This window comes from Cydia fagiglandana, chromosome 13 (assembly GCF_963556715.1).
Source record: "Cydia fagiglandana chromosome 13, ilCydFagi1.1, whole genome shotgun sequence".
Lineage (NCBI taxonomy): Eukaryota > Metazoa > Arthropoda > Insecta > Lepidoptera > Tortricidae > Cydia > Cydia fagiglandana.
The window spans coordinates 12,790,730-12,815,971 of record NC_085944.1 but is presented as its reverse complement, the minus strand read 5'-3'; the positions used below and the strand labels follow the sequence as shown (position 1 = coordinate 12,815,971).

General features: G+C 36.6%; 1 protein-coding gene across 1 annotated transcript in view; it reads left to right on the top strand.

The window, feature by feature from the left end:
• The window catches only part of LOC134670329 (uncharacterized), a 94,280-nt gene that overhangs the window by 57,678 nt on the left and 11,360 nt on the right, over positions 1-25,242 (top strand). The window contains exons 12-16 of the mRNA XM_063528128.1: positions 7,783-7,937; positions 8,440-8,546; positions 15,191-15,282; positions 24,182-24,271; positions 24,856-24,968. Of these exons, the coding sequence (XP_063384198.1) occupies positions 7,783-7,937; positions 8,440-8,546; positions 15,191-15,282; positions 24,182-24,271; positions 24,856-24,968 (557 nt within the window). The remainder of the gene's footprint in view (positions 1-7,782; positions 7,938-8,439; positions 8,547-15,190; positions 15,283-24,181; positions 24,272-24,855; positions 24,969-25,242) is intronic.

Sequence of the window (25,242 nt, the reverse complement as noted above, 5' to 3'; positions counted from 1 at the left end):
CGCCGTTTTCCACCGATTTTCGTGTGACGAAATCGAACGATCGAATTTCAAAAATCGGCCCCCTGGATACGTCATCGCTGTAATTTTCTATACAAAACAGTCGGCCGATTATTGCCTCAAATGTATTGCCATTTCTACATGATTTCTATGTAACATACAAATAGCCATAATATATCAGCCCATTGTGATATGGCTAACCTTGACCTTGCAAAATTGTGAAAGTTTGCCCAATTTTGCAAGGTTTTGTGGCACCTTAAGCTCTTAAAGGCGACTTCAGTTATTAAATGCTCTAAGTCATATTAGGATGATTGAAACAAAAAACTACGCAAAATATCATTGGTGTCGCTAATGTGTTCTCATTAATACGTGTTGAGATTCAAAACCTTCGAATTGAAACATTATATTATTGAACAAAAATAAACTACGGTATATTTAAACATATATTGTGTTTCTCTGATTATTCTTGGTCTATGCCTGAACTTAGTATCGTAACTGTATTTGGAAGATTGCTTAAAATGCTTAATCCTTTCATAATAACGTAGAAGTAATTTGCGATGGACGTTGCGAAGCCCGCGAGATCATTAGCGTTGATCGTGCTCAAAAGAATTGCTTACCTAATGCGAATTCAGTCATAATTACCTAGTGATTTGAAAGATACTTAGTAGCTGAACCAGTTGCTGGCAACGGCAGCACTACTAGCTGTGTAGAAAGCATGACACTTCATGTGGCCATCAATAGATCTTATACAGTATGTAAACTGACTATTTACCAGCAAACGAGTGGCGAATGTGAAGATTTATAAGTACACTAGCGACCCGCCCCGGCTACGCACGGGTTAACAAATTCCACACAACTATTAAACCTAAACCTACACATAAACGGGTTAACAAACACCTAAACCTTCCTCAAGATCACTCTATTGATAGGTGAAAACCGCATGAAAATCCGTTCCGTAGTTTGTGAGTTTATCGCGAACAAACACTCAAACAGACAGACGCGGCGCGGGACTTTGTTTTATAAGGTGTAGTGATAAAAAATTCTCTTTTCGCACTGCCTATCCGAATCTTCATAAATTAAGATTTGTAGCGATGCTACGTATTTGCCTAGGATAAATACATGTTTTTCCATACAAGATAACCGGTACAACATGACTGTCGCATTTCCAACAAAATAACATACACCAGAGTATGACACTTATGTAAAACTATAATGTACCTTCTCAGCTGTAGGTTGTTTAGCATATCCTGCCTCCTGGTTAGCTGGTTTCGAAGAAACAAGTCTAAAGAGTATGCCACTTGAACGGAACTTGTCACCCAGATTGCGCGGAGATTGGTGAACCAAACCTGGCTTCATGCATATCAAAATGATCCTCCTAGTTTACCCTAACTGCTCAAATAGGTCACTTCCTAATTTAATTAGTATTTTAGAATCATTTTCGGAATTTTTATGAAACATAAATAGTGAATATGAAGGTGTGAAAAGGTTGAAATTTTGACAGGAGAACTGTCAGAGAGTAGACTATGCGTTTAGTTACCGCATCGGAAAGAAGGTATTCTGAATGAAACAAGGTAGGAAACGTACGATAGAAATATAATTATTAGTAATTATTATTAACCACTTAAAATATTACAAGTATTAATGAGCATTGATATTTTTTCGAGAGTCATATGATTTGGAAAAGGTTTAAGTTGGTTTGACGTTTGATGCGTCGATATGGATCGAAACGGAGGGCTGGGGATTTTGCTAGAATCGACAAGGGATGGAGAGTTGGTACTGGGGCACGCTAGCATTTATACAGCTCCTAATCGAATATCGAAATAAACCGCCTCGCCCCCTTCCGCCGCCTGCCCTGGCCGGTGGAAGATTGGGATATATGTAAAGTGCGCCGTGTGTGTGTGTGTTGTGCGCGAAAAGGGCGTAGCCCAACGAGTGCTTTCCGTGCCGCCGGCGAGCGCAAGCATGGCCGACGGTCGTGTTGCTCCGAGCGCCGTTGCGCGCTCCCTGATGTGCTGAGCGTCGTGGGGACGCTGGTTTTCACCGCAGGGCGCAGTTTCCAAGGCCTGTGGACTGCGTGCCGCCTGGCGATCCCGAGGTGCTTCACACAGGCCTCCCCTTCACTTGCGTGGCCTGTCGACTCCGAGGCGCGACACGTTGGCGCCACCATCAAGCCGTAGGGCACGGCCTTGACCCGCGAGCCGTGTGTCGGACAGCCTTGCCGCGGTCCGACGACCCCAAGGTCTCATCGCGCGGGTCCTTCTTGTGGAACTCCTGAGCGCCGCGGGTTGTTCTCCCCCGGGCTTGCCAAAGCCGGAGCTTGAGGAACGCCCGCCGCCCACCGTCAGCGATCCGCCTGCTGCGTTAAATACCAGCGGGCCTGTGGATGATAGCTACGTTCGGTACCCGTGAGTGCACTAGACTTTTATCCCAGGTTTTGGCCAAAACCCCGCGTCTCGTTCATCTCGCGATCGTAGATTAAGGTTTACTATAGTGTCACCCCATAACCGCCGACAGTTTAGAGAAACCGATTGTATTCTGAGCAGCGCCCGCCCTAAAGCGGAGTGCATTGTAGTAGTTAGCGAATTGTATTAAATTGCATGTCATATATTTGGTCTTATCTTTTCAATATCCTATCAAGTTCCCATTAACCAGGTTAGAGTAACAAGAGGACCCTTGCACTCCAAAGGTGAAATGTTTTACTGCGGATCTTATCCGGGGCATCACTTCCATTAATCATTTAGACATCTTAAAAACCTTATTATTTCTTAACAACAACAACATTATTTTTTATTCACGACAGATTTTATGCAAATAAATTGTCAATTATGACTCCACTAACTGGAAATATTAAGAGCGTTAAAGTTATTACCAAGAACCGACTCGATTTCGGGTTACTTATTGCCTGGGAAGTGTTTTAATTTAAGAAAACTTTAAACGGGCATAGATTAAAAGTTTGTTTTTGCGGCGTTTTATTATCGTTTTAAATTCATCGGTTTATTATCGTAATAATGAAGTAATGGTTTACAAATTGAGAGGTAATGTTTAACTTCCATTCTTCTAATACGTAGGTATTTAGGCGTGTAAAATGGCGTTTAGCTTACATTCAGTTTTGGTGTATAAAATAAACCATTTCACAGCTAATTTAAACATGTTGAACTAAGTAATTACAAAAAAAATTAAAACGTTATGAATCGCTATTAATTAATCGCGTTTCGGGGAAAAAAGATCGGTAAAAACAACTTGAAGAAACAGATTACAGAACTAATCGTTATAAGGTGAGTTTCCATTTTCTCAACGACTTTAATTGTCTGAGGTAATAATCTATTATAAAATGTAGAATAAAAATGCTAAGAAATCTGTATACTTATTTTTATTAACCATTTTTACTGTAGATAAACTGTCAAACGATAAAAATATAAATACTGGGCGTAAAAAAACCTCAAATGAACGAACGATCGAATGATCTGAAAGAAATCCATTCAATCGTTCCGCATAATTAAACTGGATGGGGCGTGTGAGCACTAGGGTTGCCACATTCATTTAAAATTCCACTAATTAATAACTAAGTTTTAATTACTCATTAACTTTATAACCACTAGTCTTGCGGTTTAATAGATTACAATTAGGTGGCGATTACAAAGGTTTCGACAACTGGCTAAGCGCCATTAGTATTAATAACTAAGTTGACGAAACCTCCATACGAAAAAATCATTTAGGTTTATGCTTTTCTTATCACAATAATTTAGCCTTAAGACTACGAGTAACTTTTGTAGCATTTCAGAAATATATTCGATCTCTGTTTATTTATTTCGAATGTTAGTACCCAATCCAATACTGGCAAATTCAGTATAGGTACAGTCACCTGCAATAATATGTTACTCTTGGAAGGCCGCAAAAATATGTGACACGCTCTTATGGCTCTACAAATAAGATCGTGTCAGATATTTTTGCGGCCTTGGTTGTGTAACATATTATTGCAGGTGACTGTACCTAATGGTGGAATGTTTTATTAGGAGGTACTTGCTCTAATAAAAGGTAAATTAACTCGAGACTACATACTTACATGTACAGCGAGCTGCAAAATTTCATAAACAGCTTGATCATGCAATGCAATCAGGTACAAAGTGATCATGCAATTCTGCGCTTGGGTGTAAAAAAAACAAGGCCAACTTGAGTTTTAGTTATTAAATCTGTTTTCAATATCATACCGATCTGTCAGTGTCAAAAGCGACAATACTTCAACGAAAAACGTTACTTTTGACACTCGTCACATATCGGTATCATATTGGAAACATAATATTATGTAATAACTAAAACACGAATTGGCCAGATAGTGTCAACATGTACAGTCAACTGTAGAAATATTCAAAAATATGTCCCATAGTTCTTAATTCGCTGACATAAGAGCTATGGGACGTATGTTTGAGATGATTTTGTGCACCCATATTTTTACAGTTGACTGTACCTACTTAAAGAAATATTCTGTCACAAATTGTAAAGTGACAACCCTGAGCTGTTCGGTACGGGCAGTCGTAACAGGCAATATCGTGAAGGATTTATAGACGCCACATCCCAAATCCAATTCTTTGTGTCGATATTTGAACGGTTTCGATATAACACTCTTAAAAAAATAGTGGCACTCCGGGAATGCCGACAGAAGGATAAACTATAACAATTTTATTACTTGAACAGTTATTTTTATCAATCTATTTCAACCCAAACTCTCGTGTAAACCGGGCCATTATATGTAGATAGATTCTATACTTATTTACACGTGTATATAAGTACGGTTTCCGTTACGGTAACGGTAACAGTGTCGCGAGTTCAATGTTTTTTTCCCATCTCAAAAAAATTGTGCATAATCCACAATATATTTTGAACCTTTACTGACTAAGGCCCATTTGCATCATTCTACTAACCCGAGGTTAACCGGTTAAACCTGGAGTTACTATGGTTACCAGTACAATTTGACACTAGGTTAAATGTCTAACCGCTTAACCCCGCGATATTGGGATGGTGCAAGTGGGCCTAAGGGTTCTAAATCGTCGGGTGACAAGCAAAAGTCACTAATTACTATCAAAAAATTTAAGTAACAATGCACTTTATTACACTTGTAACACGGTTTATTGTCCAATAATTTCAATAGTGTTAGTTAGTGACTTTTGCTTGTCACCCGACGAAATTAAAAAACAAAACAACTGGCGCTGAGTCTCAGGAAGTTAAATGTACTACTTTTCACTTGTTCACTTTGTTCGTTCCAACTTTTAAACTATGTTCTTTGAACCAGTCTTGGTTGGATGAAAGTTTCAAAGACTTTCTTTTAGCTTCTATTCCGGAAATATTCACGCTTGAGGCGGATTTGCTCTACGCAGAGTTTCTTAAACTGGAAGGCCCGATTCGGATTTTGAAATAGACATCTATTAGATATCTTTTAGACGTCACCAAGATACGATAACGATATGTTTAAGATCTAACCTGTCAAATTTGACATTTGCGCGATTCTGGAGATACTCTTGGACGAGTTCCACAGGATACGACTTAGAGATCCAATTCACATCTAATAGATATCTTACGCTACCTATCTAACGTAAAAGTGACATTGGTTGCCCAAATTGCGCTGCAAAAGAGAACTAGTTGATATCTAAACTATAACGTATCTAGTACGTGTCGTCTCTTGTGAATATCTTGAAGTTCGAATACGGCAGGGAGTGGCACTAAAACTTTACAAATCTATACGTCAATATTCTAAAAAATAGAAAATTTTGTGTAATGCTCTGTTTTCACTCTTATAATTAAGTTGAAAATCGAGTTCTTCTCAAATTGATAAACGACCGAGTCTTTCGTAGAAACTTGAGTCCTTTTCCAAGAACTAAAAAGAAGAAGAAAAGATGTTTTTTAGGGTTCCGTACCCAAAGGGTAAAACGGGACCCTATTACTAAGACTCTGCTGTCCGTCCGTCCGTCTGTCACCAGGCTGTATCTCACGAACCGTGATAGCTAGACAGTTGAAATTTTCACAGATGATGTATTTCGTTGCCGCTATAACAACAAATACTAAAAACAGAATAAAATAACGATTTAAGTGGGGCTCCCATACAACAAACGTGATTTTTGACCGAAGTTAAGCAACGTCGGGCGGGGTCAGTTGGATGGGTGACCGTTTTTTTTTCCTTTTTTTGCATTATGGTACGGAACCCTTCGTGCGCGAGTCCGACTCGCACTTGCCCGGTTTTTTTTTACTGTTAGAGTAAATAAACTTACAAAATAGGTGACGGAGTCTTTATTCAATGCTCCCGTCCAAGATTTAAGGTTACCTATAAGGCTCAAACTAGAGAGTTTTCGATCGACGGAGTTTTGTTATCATTTGAGAACAAAATATTAAGTCATTATGTAACTTTGACAAATCTTTACAGAGTTTGAAGAAATAACGTTTGTTAAATAATTGAATAGTGAATACTTATCTAAGTCCTTACAATTTTAATTTTAGGTTTAAAATTTTATGGAAAAGTAATCTTGTTCTATTGTTCTTAAGCCACCGAAAAATATAAGAGACTTAGAAAATATAGTTTATTTACTTTTATTATAAAAATATTTCCAAGTTTAATCTATTATTAGTTATCATATTACCAAAGATTCATTGAATGTATTTAATGTAGCAATGTAAGCATAATTAAGGCACTGTACTGTATATGGTACTGTGCCCTCTGGGTTGTCAGAGGTTGATGTTCAACAATTCAGTTACCACAAATCATATGTCGGCGTCTTAGAGCATTTAATAACTGGAGTGGCCATTAAGAGCTTACCCCTCTGCCGAAAAACCTGCACATTGTGCAAACATTTGTATGGACTGACATGGTTATTTGTACGTTACGTACAAATCATGTAGAATTAGCAATACATTTGACGTCCCCTCCCCCGCAAAAATCGGCAGACTGTTTCGTAAAGAAAATGACAGCGATGACATCTCCAGTTACTAAATACTCTAAGGTCGGCGTACACCGCCTTCTTCTTTTTCTATCGAACTCACGGGCACATAGTTAATAAAGTAAAAAGGCCTTACGTATTTGTTTTTGGTTGTGATACCTTGATTCTAGTGAAATATTATATCGCCATCAAACTGGCCAGACTTAGGCGACGGGAGATCTAATGGAAATATTATAAAAAGCCTCATCTTGTTTACGAGTTATCAGTAAAATCATCTGTTGCAAGACAAGTAGTTTAGGTTCAAAAAATTACAATCAACAAATATTAACGTGTACCTATCAATAACCCTATCCTTGTAAGTCCCCGTGTACCTTTTGCAAGTACAAATTAAATTCGAGTTTAGAATTCATATACAGTATGTGTCTTTCATATACAAGTTTGACGCTTTTGAATTTGGAACTTTCTTTTTTTTTCTTTAGAAATTTCTACAGGGTGCTACTGACCATGGGGCTTTAATTCCAGGGCTTGATTTTACTCGCTAAACTGAGCTACTTTTACTATGGGACCAACCCTAAAATCGGGGAATCTTTTTTGGCTTTTCCATAGAAAACGTCGACATCTATTCTGATCAGCCAAAATGTATGAAAAAGTAAAAAAAAAATTCGGGATTTCGGGGTTGGTGCCATAATAAAAGTAGCTCAGTTTAGCGAGTAGAATCGCGCCCTGAATTTAAAGCCCGATGGTCAGTAACACCCTGTAGAAATTTCCAAAGAAAAAAAAGAAAGTTCCAAATTCAAAAGCGTCAAACTTGCCCTGGGTCTTACGAGTATTAAGGTAAAATTTGTTTTGTTTTGAATGGCAGGAGGCGACCGATGGGCGGGCGACGTGCGTTCACCGGGCGTTGTGATTCAGTGTACCCCGGCTAAAGGAATCTGCATGGTCGGTCAGAGTGTGGACATACTTGTGCAGGTGTACGCGGACTGTTGGGGACTATACTATGATCAGATCATGCTGATGGTAAGGTATACCACCAGGTGACAGCCTGTGGTATTTCTGGATCGTTACGACTTCAAACTTTCATGAAAAGAGGGCTACTTCCATCCGGCAACGCAGTTACAACCCCTGATTGTAATGACTTATTATTGGTACAATTCATTATTTAAAATGTAGTAATAACAGTCCACATATCCCTACTCGTACCTGAACGAGTATCGACCTGATTCTGTCTACGATACGATATGGATCGGATCTGTCAGTGTTAATGCCATGGACACCCACAACACCAGCGGCGCAGCATGGTTCCATTTTTATCGCCTTTCACTATGCCCGTCATTTTCGCACTTACATACTTGTTGGAACGTGACAACCGATGCTTTTCCCACATACTAAAATATGTGACCCACCACTTTAAGATTTTGAGACCACTGTAACCAACCACAACGTTAACACCCACTTTCTGAGTGTTCTCAGGTAACTTTGAACCATAACGATAAAATTACACGTATATTTTTGTTCACAGGTGGACCACGTAGAACCCATCGTTGTGGACGTGTGGATTGAGGTGGTTGGGCCGGTGCTGCAGTTTGTGATTCACTGTACGCTGCCGGAATTCGAATCCACTATGTGGTAAAAAAAAAACATTTTTAGTACAGCCAGCAGATTATTTTAAGCGGGCGAGGTGTTCAAAATTACCTTGACACGCTCTTATTCTCTTAAAAATAAAGTCGCGTCAAGATCATTTTGAACACCTGGCCCGCCGACCAACTTCTGCTGCTGACTGTACAAGCTTTTGACAGTACTTTTCTTTCCACAGGCAACTAATACTCATCGAATCAATTCTAAAAACCCCCAATAGCAAGTTTAAATCTGTTAGCGCTTTGAAAAGTCACTTATTCTTGCCTTTAGTAGCTTTTTAAGTTTTTATCTATTATCGTTCGACTCGCTTTCTTTCAATAAACGTAAGGCATTCAGTATAAAGCGTTTTGTACATTATCAGGTCATTTTAAGTCTGCTTTGTACCTATAGGTGAATCAAACCTACAATTTTAATATCTTATATTACACATGACATGACGTTATTAGACACATTCTCTCTTTTCAAAATAGATTTAAGCCAAAATAAAAATTAATTAAAGTGTATTTGGGTACTCTGCATTACTTCGAAATGTCGGGTTATTTCGAAAACTACCAATGATTCCATGATATCAGAATTCATTCCAAATCACCCAAATATTCACACCTGCAAAATTATAGTGTCATAAAGACACCACATACCTAATAAGAGTTTCTAAGTTTCTGTCTTAAAATACCTTTGCTTTTCTTATAATTCTTATTGAGCGTTTGTAACAAAACCAAACTTTAATAAAAGATTTCAAGCGAAAATGAAAGTAAAACGTGGCCACATTATTACGTGAAAAAACTTTCTGCAGACTCCAAAATCATGGAAATTGCTTTGGCAACTAAATTTTATACGAAGGTAGTTCTTTAACTTCTGTCAACTCCTTTGCAGTATTTGATGAAGGTTTTTAGAATTGCAAATCAGCAATTGAATGGTTTTTTGAAATAGGTACTGTTGGGTTACATTTCGTTATCAAAGGAACATAAGTAAACCCTTTACCAGACTGACAGTTCAAAAATTACAATCAAATGTCAGTCTTACTCACCAAAAATAGAACACATGTTTGAAGTGCCGTATGTGGGAAGTATATTATATCCATTAGCCTGGTAAAGGGTTAACAAAGGTTTTTCAGTTCTACTGCACCACCTCCACATTCATGTATAAAATGAATATGAATTTAATTTTTCAGTCTACGTCGATAGGAAACTTTCATCCTTTGATATATTATGCTCCTGTACAATCGCCTTGCTGATCGCTTTAAAATAAAACATTTATTTCCATACAAGATATATACAGTGGTACTACTAAACGAAATTAATAGCTAGCTTAAATTTGAGGCATTGTACTAAGGATGCTGGCGGCATGTCCTCGCTGTATCGCAATTCTGATACGTTGTGCGAGGCAGCCGCCAGTTCTTCGGACACTTTAAAATAATTTATGAAAAATGGTCAACTAGAAAACTACCATTCTTCACAAATACTTCCAGGCCCGTATCTTAAACACACAGTTGACGCCTAAAAGTCAATCTTTCACATCTGAACTAAGCTAAGGTTTAAAAGAGAACTAAGGCTAAAATAGGATGTTTTGGGGTTATTTCATTCACGACTAACGCTTACGAGTTCTTTGTGCGTGCGTCATATTACCGTCCCTTTCCCGTCACGTAAAAAGGATAACTCATTATTAGCCCCGTAATAATAGACGGCAGGTCTGGTAAATAAAATGCCTCCCGACGTAAATGGTTGAAAGCTAATGGAATGATTGAAACGTCCGGTCTGTAATTACTGGAAACCGGAGATAGGTAATACAATTAAGCGAAATTTGTCGTCTATTTGTTTTTGTTTTGAATGAATGTTACAATGTTTTAAGAAATATTCCGGCTATGGTGTATCCATTGCCAGGCGTGGATCACTCCATTCACGTTAAGTTCTCAACATTAAAATTTACATCAAGTGAAGAATTTATCCCTAATTACTTTGGTGGAACAGTATGTAAGAGGAAGCCTAAAAGTTGCACCCATAGTAGAAAAAGTAAGAGCGAATCGCCTAGCGTGGTACGGGCATGTGATGCGGAGGGATGAAAGTCATGTGACGAAAAAGGTATTACGAATGAATGTGGAGGGAAGTAATGGGAGAGGAAGACCGAGAAAAGGGTGGATGGACTGTGTGAGAGATGATATGAAGCGAACGCAAGTGAATGATGAGATGACGGGCGAGAGAGAGGTATGGGAGAAAAAGACATGCTGCGCCGACCCCAAATGAATGGGATAAGGGCAAGCGAATGACGATGACTTTGGTGGAACAGTTCCACCAAAATAATTAGGGATAAATTCTTATTTTAAATAGCTAATAAATAAGTACTTCATTTCAAATGAACAGGCCAATTTGAAAGTATTCTGTTTTGATTGCTTGGCATATTGCCGGACACAAAAAAAAGATACAGTGAAGAATTAATTCCTCTATATTCTTCATCTGGTGAACAGTCCCTTGTACTTTAGTGCTGTCTACTAAAACTTAGAATTTTCATATCTTGCTGTCTATTAAATTTACCCGCATGTATGAGCCCCAAAGAAACTTAAAGCTGTGGGCGCTAGAGACTTGTTAAACTTTGCGGTTTGCGAAGAAATTGACGGTACCAGTTTAGGGAAATCATTTTAAAGTGAATTTTGCACTGTGGTTCACTTTATGGCAAGATTTAAGCTTGTGCCTAAATTTACTTTTTGCGAGTTTGTGGCTTCGTGCATTTTAATATTTTATTTTCAGAAAAGTTAAGTTGTCTTTTTGGGAAGAGGGCGCGTTCGGTGCGAAATTATATTTTTGCTAACAAAAAAGAGTAGACTAGCATCCCCCTTAGTCCATACTCCGTTACATTCTATCCATCTGTCTGTCTATTCGTGGTTCCAAGACTTTTATCACGAGTATTACATAGTTACAATTTGGCATGAATTACATGTCAAATATTCTAAAAAAAGTGGTAAAACCAATCATAAAACGTTTACTTATCGAATGTAAGGGCCACATATTAACACTATAGTCGTGCAAAATTTACGTTTTACTCGCGTACTTAGCGTACAAGTAAAATTATTACAATTTTAAAATGAATATTTTACCCTAAAAAACAAAAAAATCGGATCCTTTCGTAAGTTGATGATTAGTCACTTTGTAAAAAAATTATTTAAAAACATAAAATCCACCTTCAGAATTCAGTAGGTATAGTTCGTAGCTCCGTAACTGAGCTCGGCGACTAATCCTATTGTCTATTGTTAAGTAAAACCGCAGGTGCTACTTACCTGCAAAAAAGGGTCAACTTATTATATTTGGCACCTGAGCGCAGGCTAGTCCAACGCTCAAAAAACCAGTGTAGTTGCGCTCTCCGATAATGCGCCTTTGTTACTCATCTCGATGACACATTTTAGACTGGTTCTGTAGTGTTCGACTCGCCGGCACTCAGTAACCGAAGTACGCAGGTTTTTATGCAGGTGGTGGTGGCACGTGGCACGAGCGGTTTTACTTAACAATAGACAATAGGATTAGCTCGGGCTCTGTTTGAAACCTACGAACTATATACAAAATTAGTAGGTATATACGTTTTCTCCAATTAAAGGGTGTTAAAATTATGCAAAAGCACAGGTATCCGTTAAGCCTGTATCAATGAAAGTTTAATTTGCTGCCTCCAATAGGCAAGGGAACAGAAAGCATCCTACGCAAACAGGTACCCCTCCTAACTCAAAGATAATTTAATTAAACGAAGACCGAGATCCTTTCAAACCTTCACAACCTTACAAAATTTCATAAATATTTCTAAGTGCTTGACGATGTAGACTGTTTTCTTCATTCATCTAACATTTTCCCTAAAATTTTAAATTAATTTCTGGCCCGTTATTTTAAAAGATTGAGTTATTTTTTTTTTCTCAAATTTAAACTGTGTTATTTGTGTCATAAGGTTTATATTGAAAGCGCCGTTGCGGTGTAGATAGGCTGGTCTTTAATAATTATTCGTCGGAAATAGGGTTCAATTTGCTTGTATACTACGAGCGGTCAGGTAAGAACAATATCAATAGTGGTTGAAGTAACTAGTCTCGTCTAGAGTACACTGTTATATGTAGAGGGCAAACACTCTAAATAAACAGCATAATCTAACTACGAAATAACACGGTAATTGCTCAGGGAAAAGGGACTTTCTGCCGTATTCGAACTTCAAGATATTCACAAGAGACGACACGTACTAGATCCGTTACGTTACTAACGTACTAGATACGTTATAGTTTAGATATCAACTAGTTCTCTTTTGCAGCGCAATTCGGGCAACCAATGTCACTTTTACGTTAGATAGCGTAAGATATCTATTAGATGTGAATTGGATCTCTAAGTCATATCCTGAGGAAATCGTTCAAGAGTATCTCCAGAATCGCGCAAATGTCAAATTTGACAGGTTACATCTTAAACATATCGTTATCGTATCTTGGTGATGTCTAAAAGATATCTAATAGATGTCCATTTCAAAATCCAAATCGGGCCCCTTATCTATGAAACTAATTGGATAAAGCCCTTCCTCGTTAAATCAAATAATTAAATTAATTATATCTAATTTTATTTGAGTGTTTTAATTTGCAGTTTATTATGTTGCTGTATAATTTCTTATCCAGCGTCGTTTTTTTAGGGTTCCGTACCCAAAGGGTAAAACGGGACCCTATTACTAAGACTTCGCTGTCCGTCCGTCTGTCTGTCACCAGGCTGTATCTCACGAACCGTGATAGCTAGACAGTTGAAATTTTCACAGATGATATATTTCTGTTGCCGCTATAACAACAAATACTAAAAACAGAATATAATAAAGATTTAAATGGGGCTCCCATACAACAAACGTGATTTTTCACCAAAGTTAAGCAACGTCGGGCGTGGTCAGTACTTGGATGGGTGATCGTTTTTTTTTTCTTCTTTTTCCGTTTTTTTTTGCATTATGGTACGGAACCCTTCGTGCGCGAGTCGGACTCGCACTTGCCCGGTTTTTTTTAAAGTTCTTTTAAGTAAGTTGGCGTCATTTAAAGTATGTGTATAGTGCTACATTGGTGTAATCTTCTATGGTTTAGATTGTATGATGTAAGAAAGTAATTCGAGTAAGGTTAGAGTTTAATATTAATGTAAGTTTGTATGGAATATTAAGGATGAAATATCTTCAATACAAACATCTGACAACAAATAAAGACACGACAAAACACACACATAAATATACACATGAAAATACAACATAGATCGGAAAATTGTCAGTGTTATAAATGAGTTTTTTTTTTTCAAGAAACGTCACTTTTAACACTGACATTATCCGATCCATATCGTATCTTTAGCAAACTTTTGAATTACCCATCTTAGCGCCACTTGCACCATTCCACTAACCTAGGATTAACCGGTTAAACGCGGAGTTACCATGGTTACCAGAACAATTGACACTGGGTTAACGGTTTAACCGCTTAATCCTGGGTTAGTGGAATGGTGCAAGTGGGCCTTAGTTCGAGTCAGGTTGATTGATTGATCAATCACCGATGTCGCAGCGCGTCCTAAAACGCACATGTGTAGATATACACTAACCATTGACTAGGAATCCTCTAGACCGAGTTTAGAGCAATTATTTCATGCAACCGATGGTGCCAAAAATGCGGGGGTGCGCGGGACGAGGTGAGCGAAGTCCCGTGCCGTGATTGGTCCGTTCAAAGACACGGACGTCACACAAAGACACTTTCGACTCGAACATGGAGTAAAATTATCCTATGCGTGGCTGATGGGGTAGCGCGACTATGCTCAGTCTGGGGGATGTTTTGTCTGTGACACTAACCAACAGGTCATCGCGTACGATACAACTAACGATAACTTGTCTCTTCAAAATAATTGGAATTTCACCCGGTATGCCGTCAAAGTGAAATAGGATTGAAATTTCACCGTTTCCGTGTGGAAAACGAATATTCAATAGGTAGCAATATTGTAGCAATTCAATCATCCATCGCGTTTGAATTTATATCTAAAGATGCACTCGAGAGAGCGCAAGCATTCATTTAATACGTTCTCGATATTATAAATCAAAGAGACGGGAATAACGCCCTAAGGAGCGATGCAGTTTAAAGCTTATTGCTCGAAACTTTGCCAGAGTTTATTATAATGAACAGCGCTTTTGCTTTCCTGTTCAAAGTTTTAACTACTATTTAGTATGATAATTCCTTGATCCAGCAAGAAATAAGTTGTTAAGTACCTACATTTTGTGACTATTTGAACCCTACTAAACGCGAACTAAATAGTTGGGTACCTATCGATAACATGAGACAGGCTTCAGGCTGCATGTTAGCCATCTTCTGGTCTAATCAAATTTAAACTGTATAACATTTTGTTAACACTATTCGAATTAACCCTTTAACAGGCTGACAGTTCAAAAATAACAATCGAATGTCAGTCTTACTTATCGAAAATAGAACACATGTTTGAAGTGCCGTATGTTAGAAATATATATCCTTTTAGCGGCACTTGCACCATCCCACTAACCCGGGGCTAACCGGTTAAACAGGTTTCCAGTACAATTTGAAACTGGGTTAACGGTTTAACGGGTTAACCCCGGGTGAGTGGGATACTGCAAGTGGCCCTTAGCCTGGCAAATTTTACTTTGTTCTCTAGGTTGTCAACATCGGATCCGCAGCGCACGCTGCGAGCGAAGAACACATCGCGTTCTCAGCTTACCATACATGCTTACACAATTCTAGAACATGGTGAGAAGTAGCCCCTATTTTGAAAATCACATAATATAGTACCTACCGTACCGTGAGTCACTGAAAGTGTCAAAACTGATCTATAGGTACGTTTCGCTTGCACTTATGTGCGAGTACGAGGGACATGCATAGACAGCAAGTTACGTCCTCGATAGCGTTTATGTCAGTGCCAAACTGGTGGTAGCCACATACGAGTAGGTAAATCGCTATCAGATATACTGGGCGACTAAGGCACTCACAAATATCTGAACACGCCTCTATTGTCAGGGCGTTAGATGGCGTGTTCAGATATTGTGAACACCTCGGCCGCTCCGATATATCTGATGGCAACTGTACAAGCCCTACTGATCATACACAAGCTTTCTCTCGCTCTACGAATTGTTTTGACTCAAAACTTTTGAGTTTTACTTATTTCCTTCTTAGAATTAATTCATGTGTCATATGAAGATGAATACTCGGTTTTCCAGATCTATCCAGTGCTATTTCATTTCTAAAACAACTTGAATACGAATATTTTGTTATTTATAGAGTTAGGACCAAAGAGAAATGATTTTGATAGAAAGGTAAAGTCTAAAAAAAAACTTGCCCCTTAGTTTGATACCCAAAACAGATGCCACTGTACAACTTTTGACGATCAAGTTACCGCAAAATTTATGGACATGTACAATTGTACAGCGGCATCTCAGTTACATGTTAAATTCGAAGCAAGAAACTGTATTAGATTTTACGCATCTGACTCAATCAATGTATCTTTGGTTACGACAATGCACCGATATATCAATGTCATATCAAGAGCGCACGACGCGAGGTAAGAATAAGGTAAACGGCCCCAAGTTCGTGTTAGTACGTTATTTCGTTAGTTTTTTTTATGGCGCAAATAATAAGGAATTCAAATATCTTTTATTCAAATTATACATATGAAAAAAATCTGTATCATTTAATCTCTTCAATAAAATGATAACCAATATTTTAGTGATTAAACGAAGAGTAATACGACGGTCGAAACTGTTAGACGGCCGCGAATAGCTGTGTTGTATGGGTGCACTTTTTTTAGGCGTAAGGTGCGCGCTCTCACTTGTTAAGCTTATAGGAAGGAAAAGCTAAACCCATTCAAATAAAAGTTTTTGGGAGTGTTTCTGTGGGTTCCTTAGTAATTGATTTGATAAGAAAAAAGATTGAATATATGCATAGAAATAACTTAAAATTGCAATAAATCGACTCACGAAATAGCGGTCATTTTATCTTACGTGTGTCTCCTATTTCGTGCCACTAACGAATCAAGGATTTTCTAGATACATTTTGAGTGCTTGTTTTTAAATATAACAACAAAGATAATTAAAAAAATAAATTAGAAAACAATTAATGTATTTCATGAAGTTTCGTATGAGCGAAATTCGGTATATGTTTTTTTCACTAGAATTCTCATAAAACGAGTTTGAATGTGACCCGAGTTAAAAATTTTTAGGTATGTTCCACGTATATTCTCATATTAACTACTAGCACAAGTTTATTTATTATTGAAATTTGATTTATTTTTGTGTATGTTTATTTTTAACGTATAAGATAGTAAATTTTTTTTTGGTAATAATTCTTATTTTTAATTATTTTTTATTTTTTTAATTTTATTTTTTTATTTTTTATTTAAATTAAATAGTTTGACTTTTAATCAAGTATTAAAGTACCCATATTATTTACCTAAGTCTTAATTCAACCATTAAAGTCGACGAGTACAAAAAACTTTCAGCTAGCTCTCAATTTAAATTTTTTTTATTATTATTATTTTTAATTTGACCTTACAATTATTCGTAAGTAGGTAAGACCGTTAAATATTTAAAATGATTATCAGCAAATTATCAATTTATCACCAATTACTCTAAGAAAACTTTATGCCGAAACAGGGGACACGAATTCACGAATTTAGGAGCTGACCTAAATTTGTATCACGAAATGGGAGCCAAATAAGAGGTTCACGAAAAAATTCATATAAACAAAAGTTTCAACTAAAACCCTACAGTTTATACATTAAATTATTAACAAAGAACTAATATAACATATTCAAAAGCTTTCAAGGTATTGATATGTTTAGTAATATTTAAAAAAAATACACAAACTCTCAACTCACTCTCAAGAGCCTTAACCTGCCGAAACAGGGGCCCTTTACCTTATATCGCAAGAATGTACTCTTCTTTCCTTGCACACTTTTATGTTCACCACTTCATTTCTAGCATCACTTTGTTACTAGAATATGACAAATGACAAAGCTAACTCTGCGTGGCATTTGCAAAGACAGAGTGTGGCAATGTCATAATTAATGTCAAAGGTCCATGAAAATATGACGTTTAACATTGTCATTTTATTTTATTTGTTCAAATCGGTGCAAAGTGTAAAATGTTAACAATTTAATTTTCGTTTGGAAAATTACACACTGCATAGAAACATAAATACTTTTTAAATTAAATTAAAAGCCGGCTGGTTGTCTTTCAATAACATTTTTGTTGACGATAAGTGGTGTGAGTGACAGACGGCGCAATTCGGGAAATGAATTAGAGATTCACTAGATATGAAACAGTAAAGATAATATCTTTGAGAGGTGTTTGAGAGTGATGTCCTTATAAGAAGCGTTTGAACAACACTCTGTGCAAACTACTAGGACTAGGACGTTAACGTAGTTTTAGAGTTAAATTTTCCAAACAAGAACTGCTAAAGTACATTTTCTGACATGAAGCCGGGTATTACAGAAGGTAGTTGTCTCTGGAGTCTCTCAACTTCAGAAACTACATAGTTGAAACTTGTTTATTGAATGAAATGACGCATGAGGGACCTAGAACCGAAATATGAAGCAGCTTCAAACAATCTGAATTTGCTAGAAAGTATTTTTTTATATCGCGATAAAACAGTTGTTTTAAATTTTGTTATGGTATACATTTACAATTATGAGAAGGCAAAGACGAATGGCCATGACGCAGGTTTATTAATCACCTACATATTATACAACAATGTACCCCGCCGCGTCTGTCTGTTTGTGTGTTTGTTCGCGATAAACTCAAAAACTACTCAATGGATTTTCATGGGGTTTCACCTATAGGTGTATAGTGTGTTAAACAGTGCGAAACCGGGTCGCTAGGGACAATAAAAAGTTAGTGAGTTTTTTATACATTTCATAGGATGAAGCTATAACAAGTAGATGACATATACCTACTTCACAGGTAGATCCAACACACAGTAAATGCACTAATTTTATATAGGTATTTTTTTATGATTTGTCCGCTTGAATAAACGTTCCGCCTTTTATAAGTAAGATTTTTTTGAATACTTGCCAAGACATTCAAAAAGATTGTTGAATTTGCAAGATAAAAGTTATTATAACTTATGGTAGCATGTCGTTAATGTCTCACTTAGTTAAAGTTAAACCCTATTTTATTAAAGTAAGAGCTCGTTCCCACTATGTCGGATGTCGTGGCGATTTTTAATCGTGTGTCGTTGCCGCTGTTCTCACTATGTCGGATGTCGGATCCGGATTTCAATCGGGTGTCGGCGGTACTGTTCCCACTAGTCGTCTGTCGTGCACGATCGCAGCTGGCGTGTATTTTTCGAGTGAGTAGCGAGGCTTAGTACAAGATGAACGTCGACGAAATGTTTGTGGTTTTGTATTATGTCTTTCTTTTTCATCTAACTTCTCAAAATCTGGTACGAGCAAGGAACAAATTTCTCGCCAAGCAGCCAACTTCAAATGCTTATTTTTATATTCTTCTATAGTCTTGTCCCAAATAATACCTCTTTCCTGAACAAGTGCGATCAAATCTTCAGAATATATATTAAGTACAGCCATTATTACAATTTTGCAGCATAAAAACACAATACTCTCTTTCTGCGCCAAAATATGTTTGCGCAATGCGAGCGATCGCAACGACGCGGCAGCGACGCGCGGGTGTGTGAGGGGGTGCCGCGCGGGCGGCGCGGGCGAAATCGTTCCGACATCCGACAAAATGTGAACAGCGCTATATTCACTAGTACGCGAGCGAGACACGATTTTTTTCCGGGCTGGGAGGGCTGGCAAAACGCACGACATTTTATGTCGTATCCGACACAAAATCGTTGTCGGACGAGTGTGAACAGCTTCATATAAAATGTTCTGCCAGTGGAACGTACGATTAAAAATCGCCACGACATCCGACATAGTGGGAACGAGCTCTAAGAACTGAATTTATTGAAATCGAATTCGATTTCGCTTGTTAGATAAAAAAGCCGATTAAGTAAGGTTACAACGATCTAAAAGGGTCAAATTGGCTTATTGTCTACCTTTAGGTTATTCACAAATAAATTAGATGCCTACACATATATTTATTATTCTTTTATACTCGCTTTTATCGACGACAAGGTTATTTTATTGATATTGGGTACGAAGAATTTTGTGAATTCATATTTCATAAATCCCAAGGGTATCAAACAGGATACGTGAAACCAATATTTCATGCGAGTAGCTATAAAAATTAAATAGTTAAATGCTACAAATATCTAAATTATCTGAGTGATTTATTTTATACCATTAAGTCAATTGGTAGCCTTATGTTAACTATTATAGCTGATTTTAGTCAAACAGATTTAGATGGAATTTGAAATTCGATATCTAGATAGTCTGAATCTCAGGAAAGGATAATTATAAGGTGGTTATTATCAATCATCGTCATCATCATCATTCCACGCAGACGAAGTCGCGGGCAGAAGTTAGTTTTTAACACATAAATTATAATTATTTGCAGCTGAATGTAAATTTGTGTACCTGACGAAGCCTGCGTTGCGGATATAAAAGTATGGTCTCTGAATAAATTTCAATGTATTTCAAAATTATAATTAGCAAAGTTTTTGCTTTTGGCATTTTCTCTAAGCACTTGAGTTTTTTCATTATCTTAACAGCATAAGGTGTCACATTGAATTAATTAGGCTTTTTCCAATCCTGACATTTGATAATAACTTTTAAATTTCGTATTTTTTAAAAATAATTGCAAATAACTTCGTTACTGCGAATTGAAATCAGAAAGCTTTAAGTGCCACCAAAAGTTTTAACGATTCCAGATTAATTAAAATCTAAAAAATACTTAAAAGTATTTTGAAAAGTTATTGCATAAAAAAACGCCAATTAAATCGTCAAAGCGAAAAAGCTGTAATTATTCAATTATGAACTGCTAATTTAATTAATAACGCCAAAGTTAAAAACTTTTCATTTCTCGTGCTCTGAAAGAGGGTCATTCTGCCGCCTTAAGAAAAAAAACCAAAACTGACAAAAAGTAAGTTTCGAGAAAAAGCCAAAAAACTTTGCACTCCTGTTCAAATAGGTTAAATTCAAAGTACAAAGTTGAAACTTTTGTTAATGAACAAAGTAATTATGTAGAATTTTTATGCGTTGTAAATTATTCGATATCTATTTATTTAAATAAGTTATTTAGAAAAAATAGTTACTGCCTCGTGATATAAATAAAATAACAATACCTTTACTAACATTAAATGACATAAGTGTGTACTTATGGTTTTTGTGTTAGTTTTGCACTACGATGTCTAAGAAATAAAAACGGGTAAGTAATATAATATATACCAATTATTAATATAACATTGACAAGATATACGCTCACTTTGTATAATTTTGAATAATATAAGTTTTGCATTGTATAAAACCCAAATAGTATAATGTCAAAAGGGCTAATTTGTTTTTGAATAACATTCAATGTAGACAATTTCATATTGTATAAAACTTGAATGTCATAAAAATTATATAGTCGAACGATCAAAAACTATATCAGTTACTAGATCTAAGAACATGAATGAATAATAAATTCTGGTAAGTTATTAAACCATGGACCAATTTCGTTCTGGCGCTTCGCCGGCCGCTGCCGCGGCACGCTCGCTTCGCTCGCTCGGCTCGCGCACTGTTTGTTCGCAGTTCAACCTAACACTCCTCCTCGCTTCGCTCGTCGTCGTACCTAACGGAGACCTGCTTTAGTAAAGAACAACCGGCAGAAGATACTAATTACTTTGTTACATGTATGATCATATATATTGGAAGGTATTTTTCTCATGTAATTGTTATGTTATAATATATTTCAAATATCTTTATTTGTAATAATTCCTATAAGTTATGAATGTTATATAAAAAATAATTAGCCAATACAAACTTTATATTATTTATTAATATATACGAAGTATGTTAGAGAATTTCTACCATATATGTTATAAACATATATTATTTGTTGGTAGCCCCAACGTGTGTTATATGTTGTGAATGATATTAAAATTAGATTATATTAAATGTTGGTATATATTATACGACGCACCCAATAAAAACACAAGTACACAGTTGTGCTTATGTTACTGACCGATCTCGAAGCTGAAAAAGCACAATTGGGTACTTTATGTTTTTTTTTGCTTCGTTAACGTTATCAAATTATAATTTATCTCGTTAAAGGAGTTCTTAAAAATACGATAAAGATTCATAATTATTTATTTAAAGAGAAAAACGGAGATATTTTTAGAGATATTTGATTAATAATGCAATATAAAACTTAAAAAATGCACAATTAGATTGCACTACCTAAGTAAAAATGCTATCAGGGAACTTTAAAATGTCATAATGGAATACAAAACTGAAATGAGGTACCTACAAGTAGATTGTACTAAGTACTAATCCTTAATTTATTGAGATGCTGCTGATGTTTGTGGCTAGACATTATTTTCTTGAATGTCACATCTGGCCATAAGAAGCAACCGTCTGCTCCTGGACGACTGCCGCATCGTTAAGGTGACAGTCCATTTCCAACGACAGCTGCAATACTGTTCATTTTACTATGGAAATTGACAATGACAGCGACGCGTTCAGTACCGGTAGTGCAGCTGCGGTTAGAAATGGAATGTTACCATTAGTAATCTGATAACCAAAACAAAAAAAACGCACCCACAGCCAAGAAGCAAGCACAAACAGCCTTTGCGTTCTAGAATAAAATATGTTTAGAATTAGAATGTTAGATAAGCTCAAACACTCAGAAAATTCTCAATTTTATTTCATTATAACAAAACTTGCAATCATAAAAATAACAACAAAGCGATACTCATGAAACAAACATAATGAAAAATAAATAGTTGGGAAATGCCTGTTTCATGAACAAGCATGACATTGGGCGGTGTATCCCATACTAAAATAAAATTAAGCCATGTGCCAATGCAAAACTGTAAGTGTTATTTTGCAACATACATAAAGCTCGGTGGTGCCGGAGTGATCACGCATAGGATCGAAACTTTAAGCCACGTTATTTTAAGCCATTGTACCTTAAATTCGTGGTCAGGGTTATAATATGTTTTAGTCTCAATAGACAAGTTACTTAACACCAATATAAATAAAGAGATAATGTTAATTCCAGATACGCATAGGTAAACATTTGAATACGCGCGCCAAGCCTTAACGTAGGTACCTACTAGAATCTGGCGAGGTTGCGGAAGAGTACTTCGACGTTCCTGGGACCTCGCCATATAGCAGCGAGGCGGCAACAGAGGGGTTTTAGTGGGTACACCTGGGGTCTCATTAGCCCACAACAGGGAGTCCCACATAACCATCCCGGCCCGTCCCCGCGCCGGGTGGTATGCGTAAAGCATTTCCCCTCTTAAAAAAAAAAGTACCTACTAGAATGACCGTGACAAATATACCTAAAGTTATTCAAAAATTTAGGCAAAATCTGAAATACGCGACGAGATGAGAAACGTAACATGGATATAAGTATACTTACAAATAATTTTTGACACTTATTACAATCACGTATACACATTAACACTTCTAATATTTTTTTGAAGTAGGCACAGGAGTAATTAATACGTGCGTCGTACGCGCAACCTCTTCCGAAGGAAAGTAACCAGGAGTGAACCGGCCAAAATCTGTCCTTATAGAGGACCGGAGGGGGACTACCTACTAGCCTGATAAAGCATAACTGACCACAACATTTAATAAATAAAGCACAAGTTTACTTTTTTTGCAACCGACACTAAGCAGAAAAAGCATAAGGAAGAGTCATACGAGATAGAAAAAACATAACGTGCAACTTATGTTTTTTCAGATTCCCAGAGTTATGACTAATAATTATTTTATACTAACAAGAATGAACACTTCTGTCAACTTGTGGGTTTTTTACATAGAAATTTTATAGAAAACCAATATTATGTTTTTTCTTCTTGTGAAATAATTGTTGGGCTCAAATTCAAGACAAAGGAAAAAAACACAAGTCGCCAATTTAGTACTTTTCTGTCTATGAATATATACTTATGCTTTTTCTTTCTCAAAAAGGCAGTAGCTTTACCAAAATGGTGTGTAGTTATGCTTGTCTAAATCGTGACCTGTTAGAGATAAAGAAATAACTGCTAGATAGAAAAATCACATTTTTCTTCCTGATTTCGAGGGTGTCAATAACTCAATTTCGCAAAAATGGACACTTATGGTTTTTTTTCTTAAGGCGGCAGCATTGTTGTTCTAAAAGGTATGCAGAAAATAATAGGTACGTTTCTGCACTAGAGCATTTTACGTTCCAAGTATGACTATTTATATTATTATTTTTTACGATAAGCAATTGAATGATATTGAATTTGGGTTTAAGTGGATTTGTTTTATTCCATTTCATTTTTGAGTACCCTCACGATTTACTATACAAATGTCTACTTTCTCATGTTTTTAAAATAACACACGCATTTTACTTTCCTCGTATTCGAAATGAAAAGTAGAGTGTTCAACCCGGGTGAAAGGCATCATTTTATACCTTGGTTAACAATCTACTATTGTTTTGTGCTGTTCCTTAATTAATTCAATTAAATTAATTCACGTAGACTTAAATTTACTTCATAAACAATTTTGTGCTGTTATTATTTTCAGAACACTTTCAAAACACTTTGCCCTTCCGACTGTACATGCGGTTCACGGATAATTTGAAGCCTGTCTGTCCTTGTTCCAAATTTCCTTCTAGTAAGTATTACCAGACGGTCTAGCATGAGTTGCGTTCTCGCGCGACTCCATACATCAAGCACGACTTCAAGTATGGACTCGCGCGCGAGAACGCAACTTATGATAGACCGCCTGAAAAATATATTTGATAGGCATATAAAAGAAAAGCGACTAAGGCCTCTAATAGGTACCCAGGGCAGACTTCAACCCAGCGTCTTCTGCATATAATCATTTTTATATATTTATATAATTTAGTTAGTGAATTGCCGTCGAGCGTGATAAAAATATGAAGAGATGAGCAAAGTGACACCAATTTTATAAACACTAAGCGGTAATTTCTATACCGGCCGATGTGATTTTCCTCAAAAAAGCCAATAATTACCTAAAAGTAAAACGTACGTTGCTGTGTCGAACATACGCTCACATTGCCAAGTCTAGATTGCCAATATTGTAAGTGAATCCACTGCTGGCGAACAACATGATATTCGGCAGCCTATATATGACGAACGGCAAGAAAGTATTTTCACGAATACTTATTAAGAAAAATATAGTCTAGGAATATTTTAATCAATGTGTTTTTAAAATCAGAATACTTTATCCACCAGGCGATTCTGTAGCCACTAGCGAGGAATCTTACACGTTTTCGGACATAATGTATACTGGTATTGAGGTGTACCTAGGAGACGATCACGGACTACAGGGCGAGGAATATTATAAGGTATGATGAGAAATTCCTTTGAATGCATTGGTAACAGTTGAAAATGGAATCAATTTTGAAAACAATATAATGTTAGGAAGCTAAAAACTCGGAATATCATAGAATGCAAAATGTCAAATGATTAAGTACTTCTTTCGAACCTCTGTATGGAGCCCAATGGTTATTTTCTTCGTCGTGTAGCAAATGCAGTCATAATGTAATTTTAACCGATTATAATAAGAAATTCCATGGGTAAGTTCAAGAAGCATTTTGACACAAGGAGACAGGGATATAA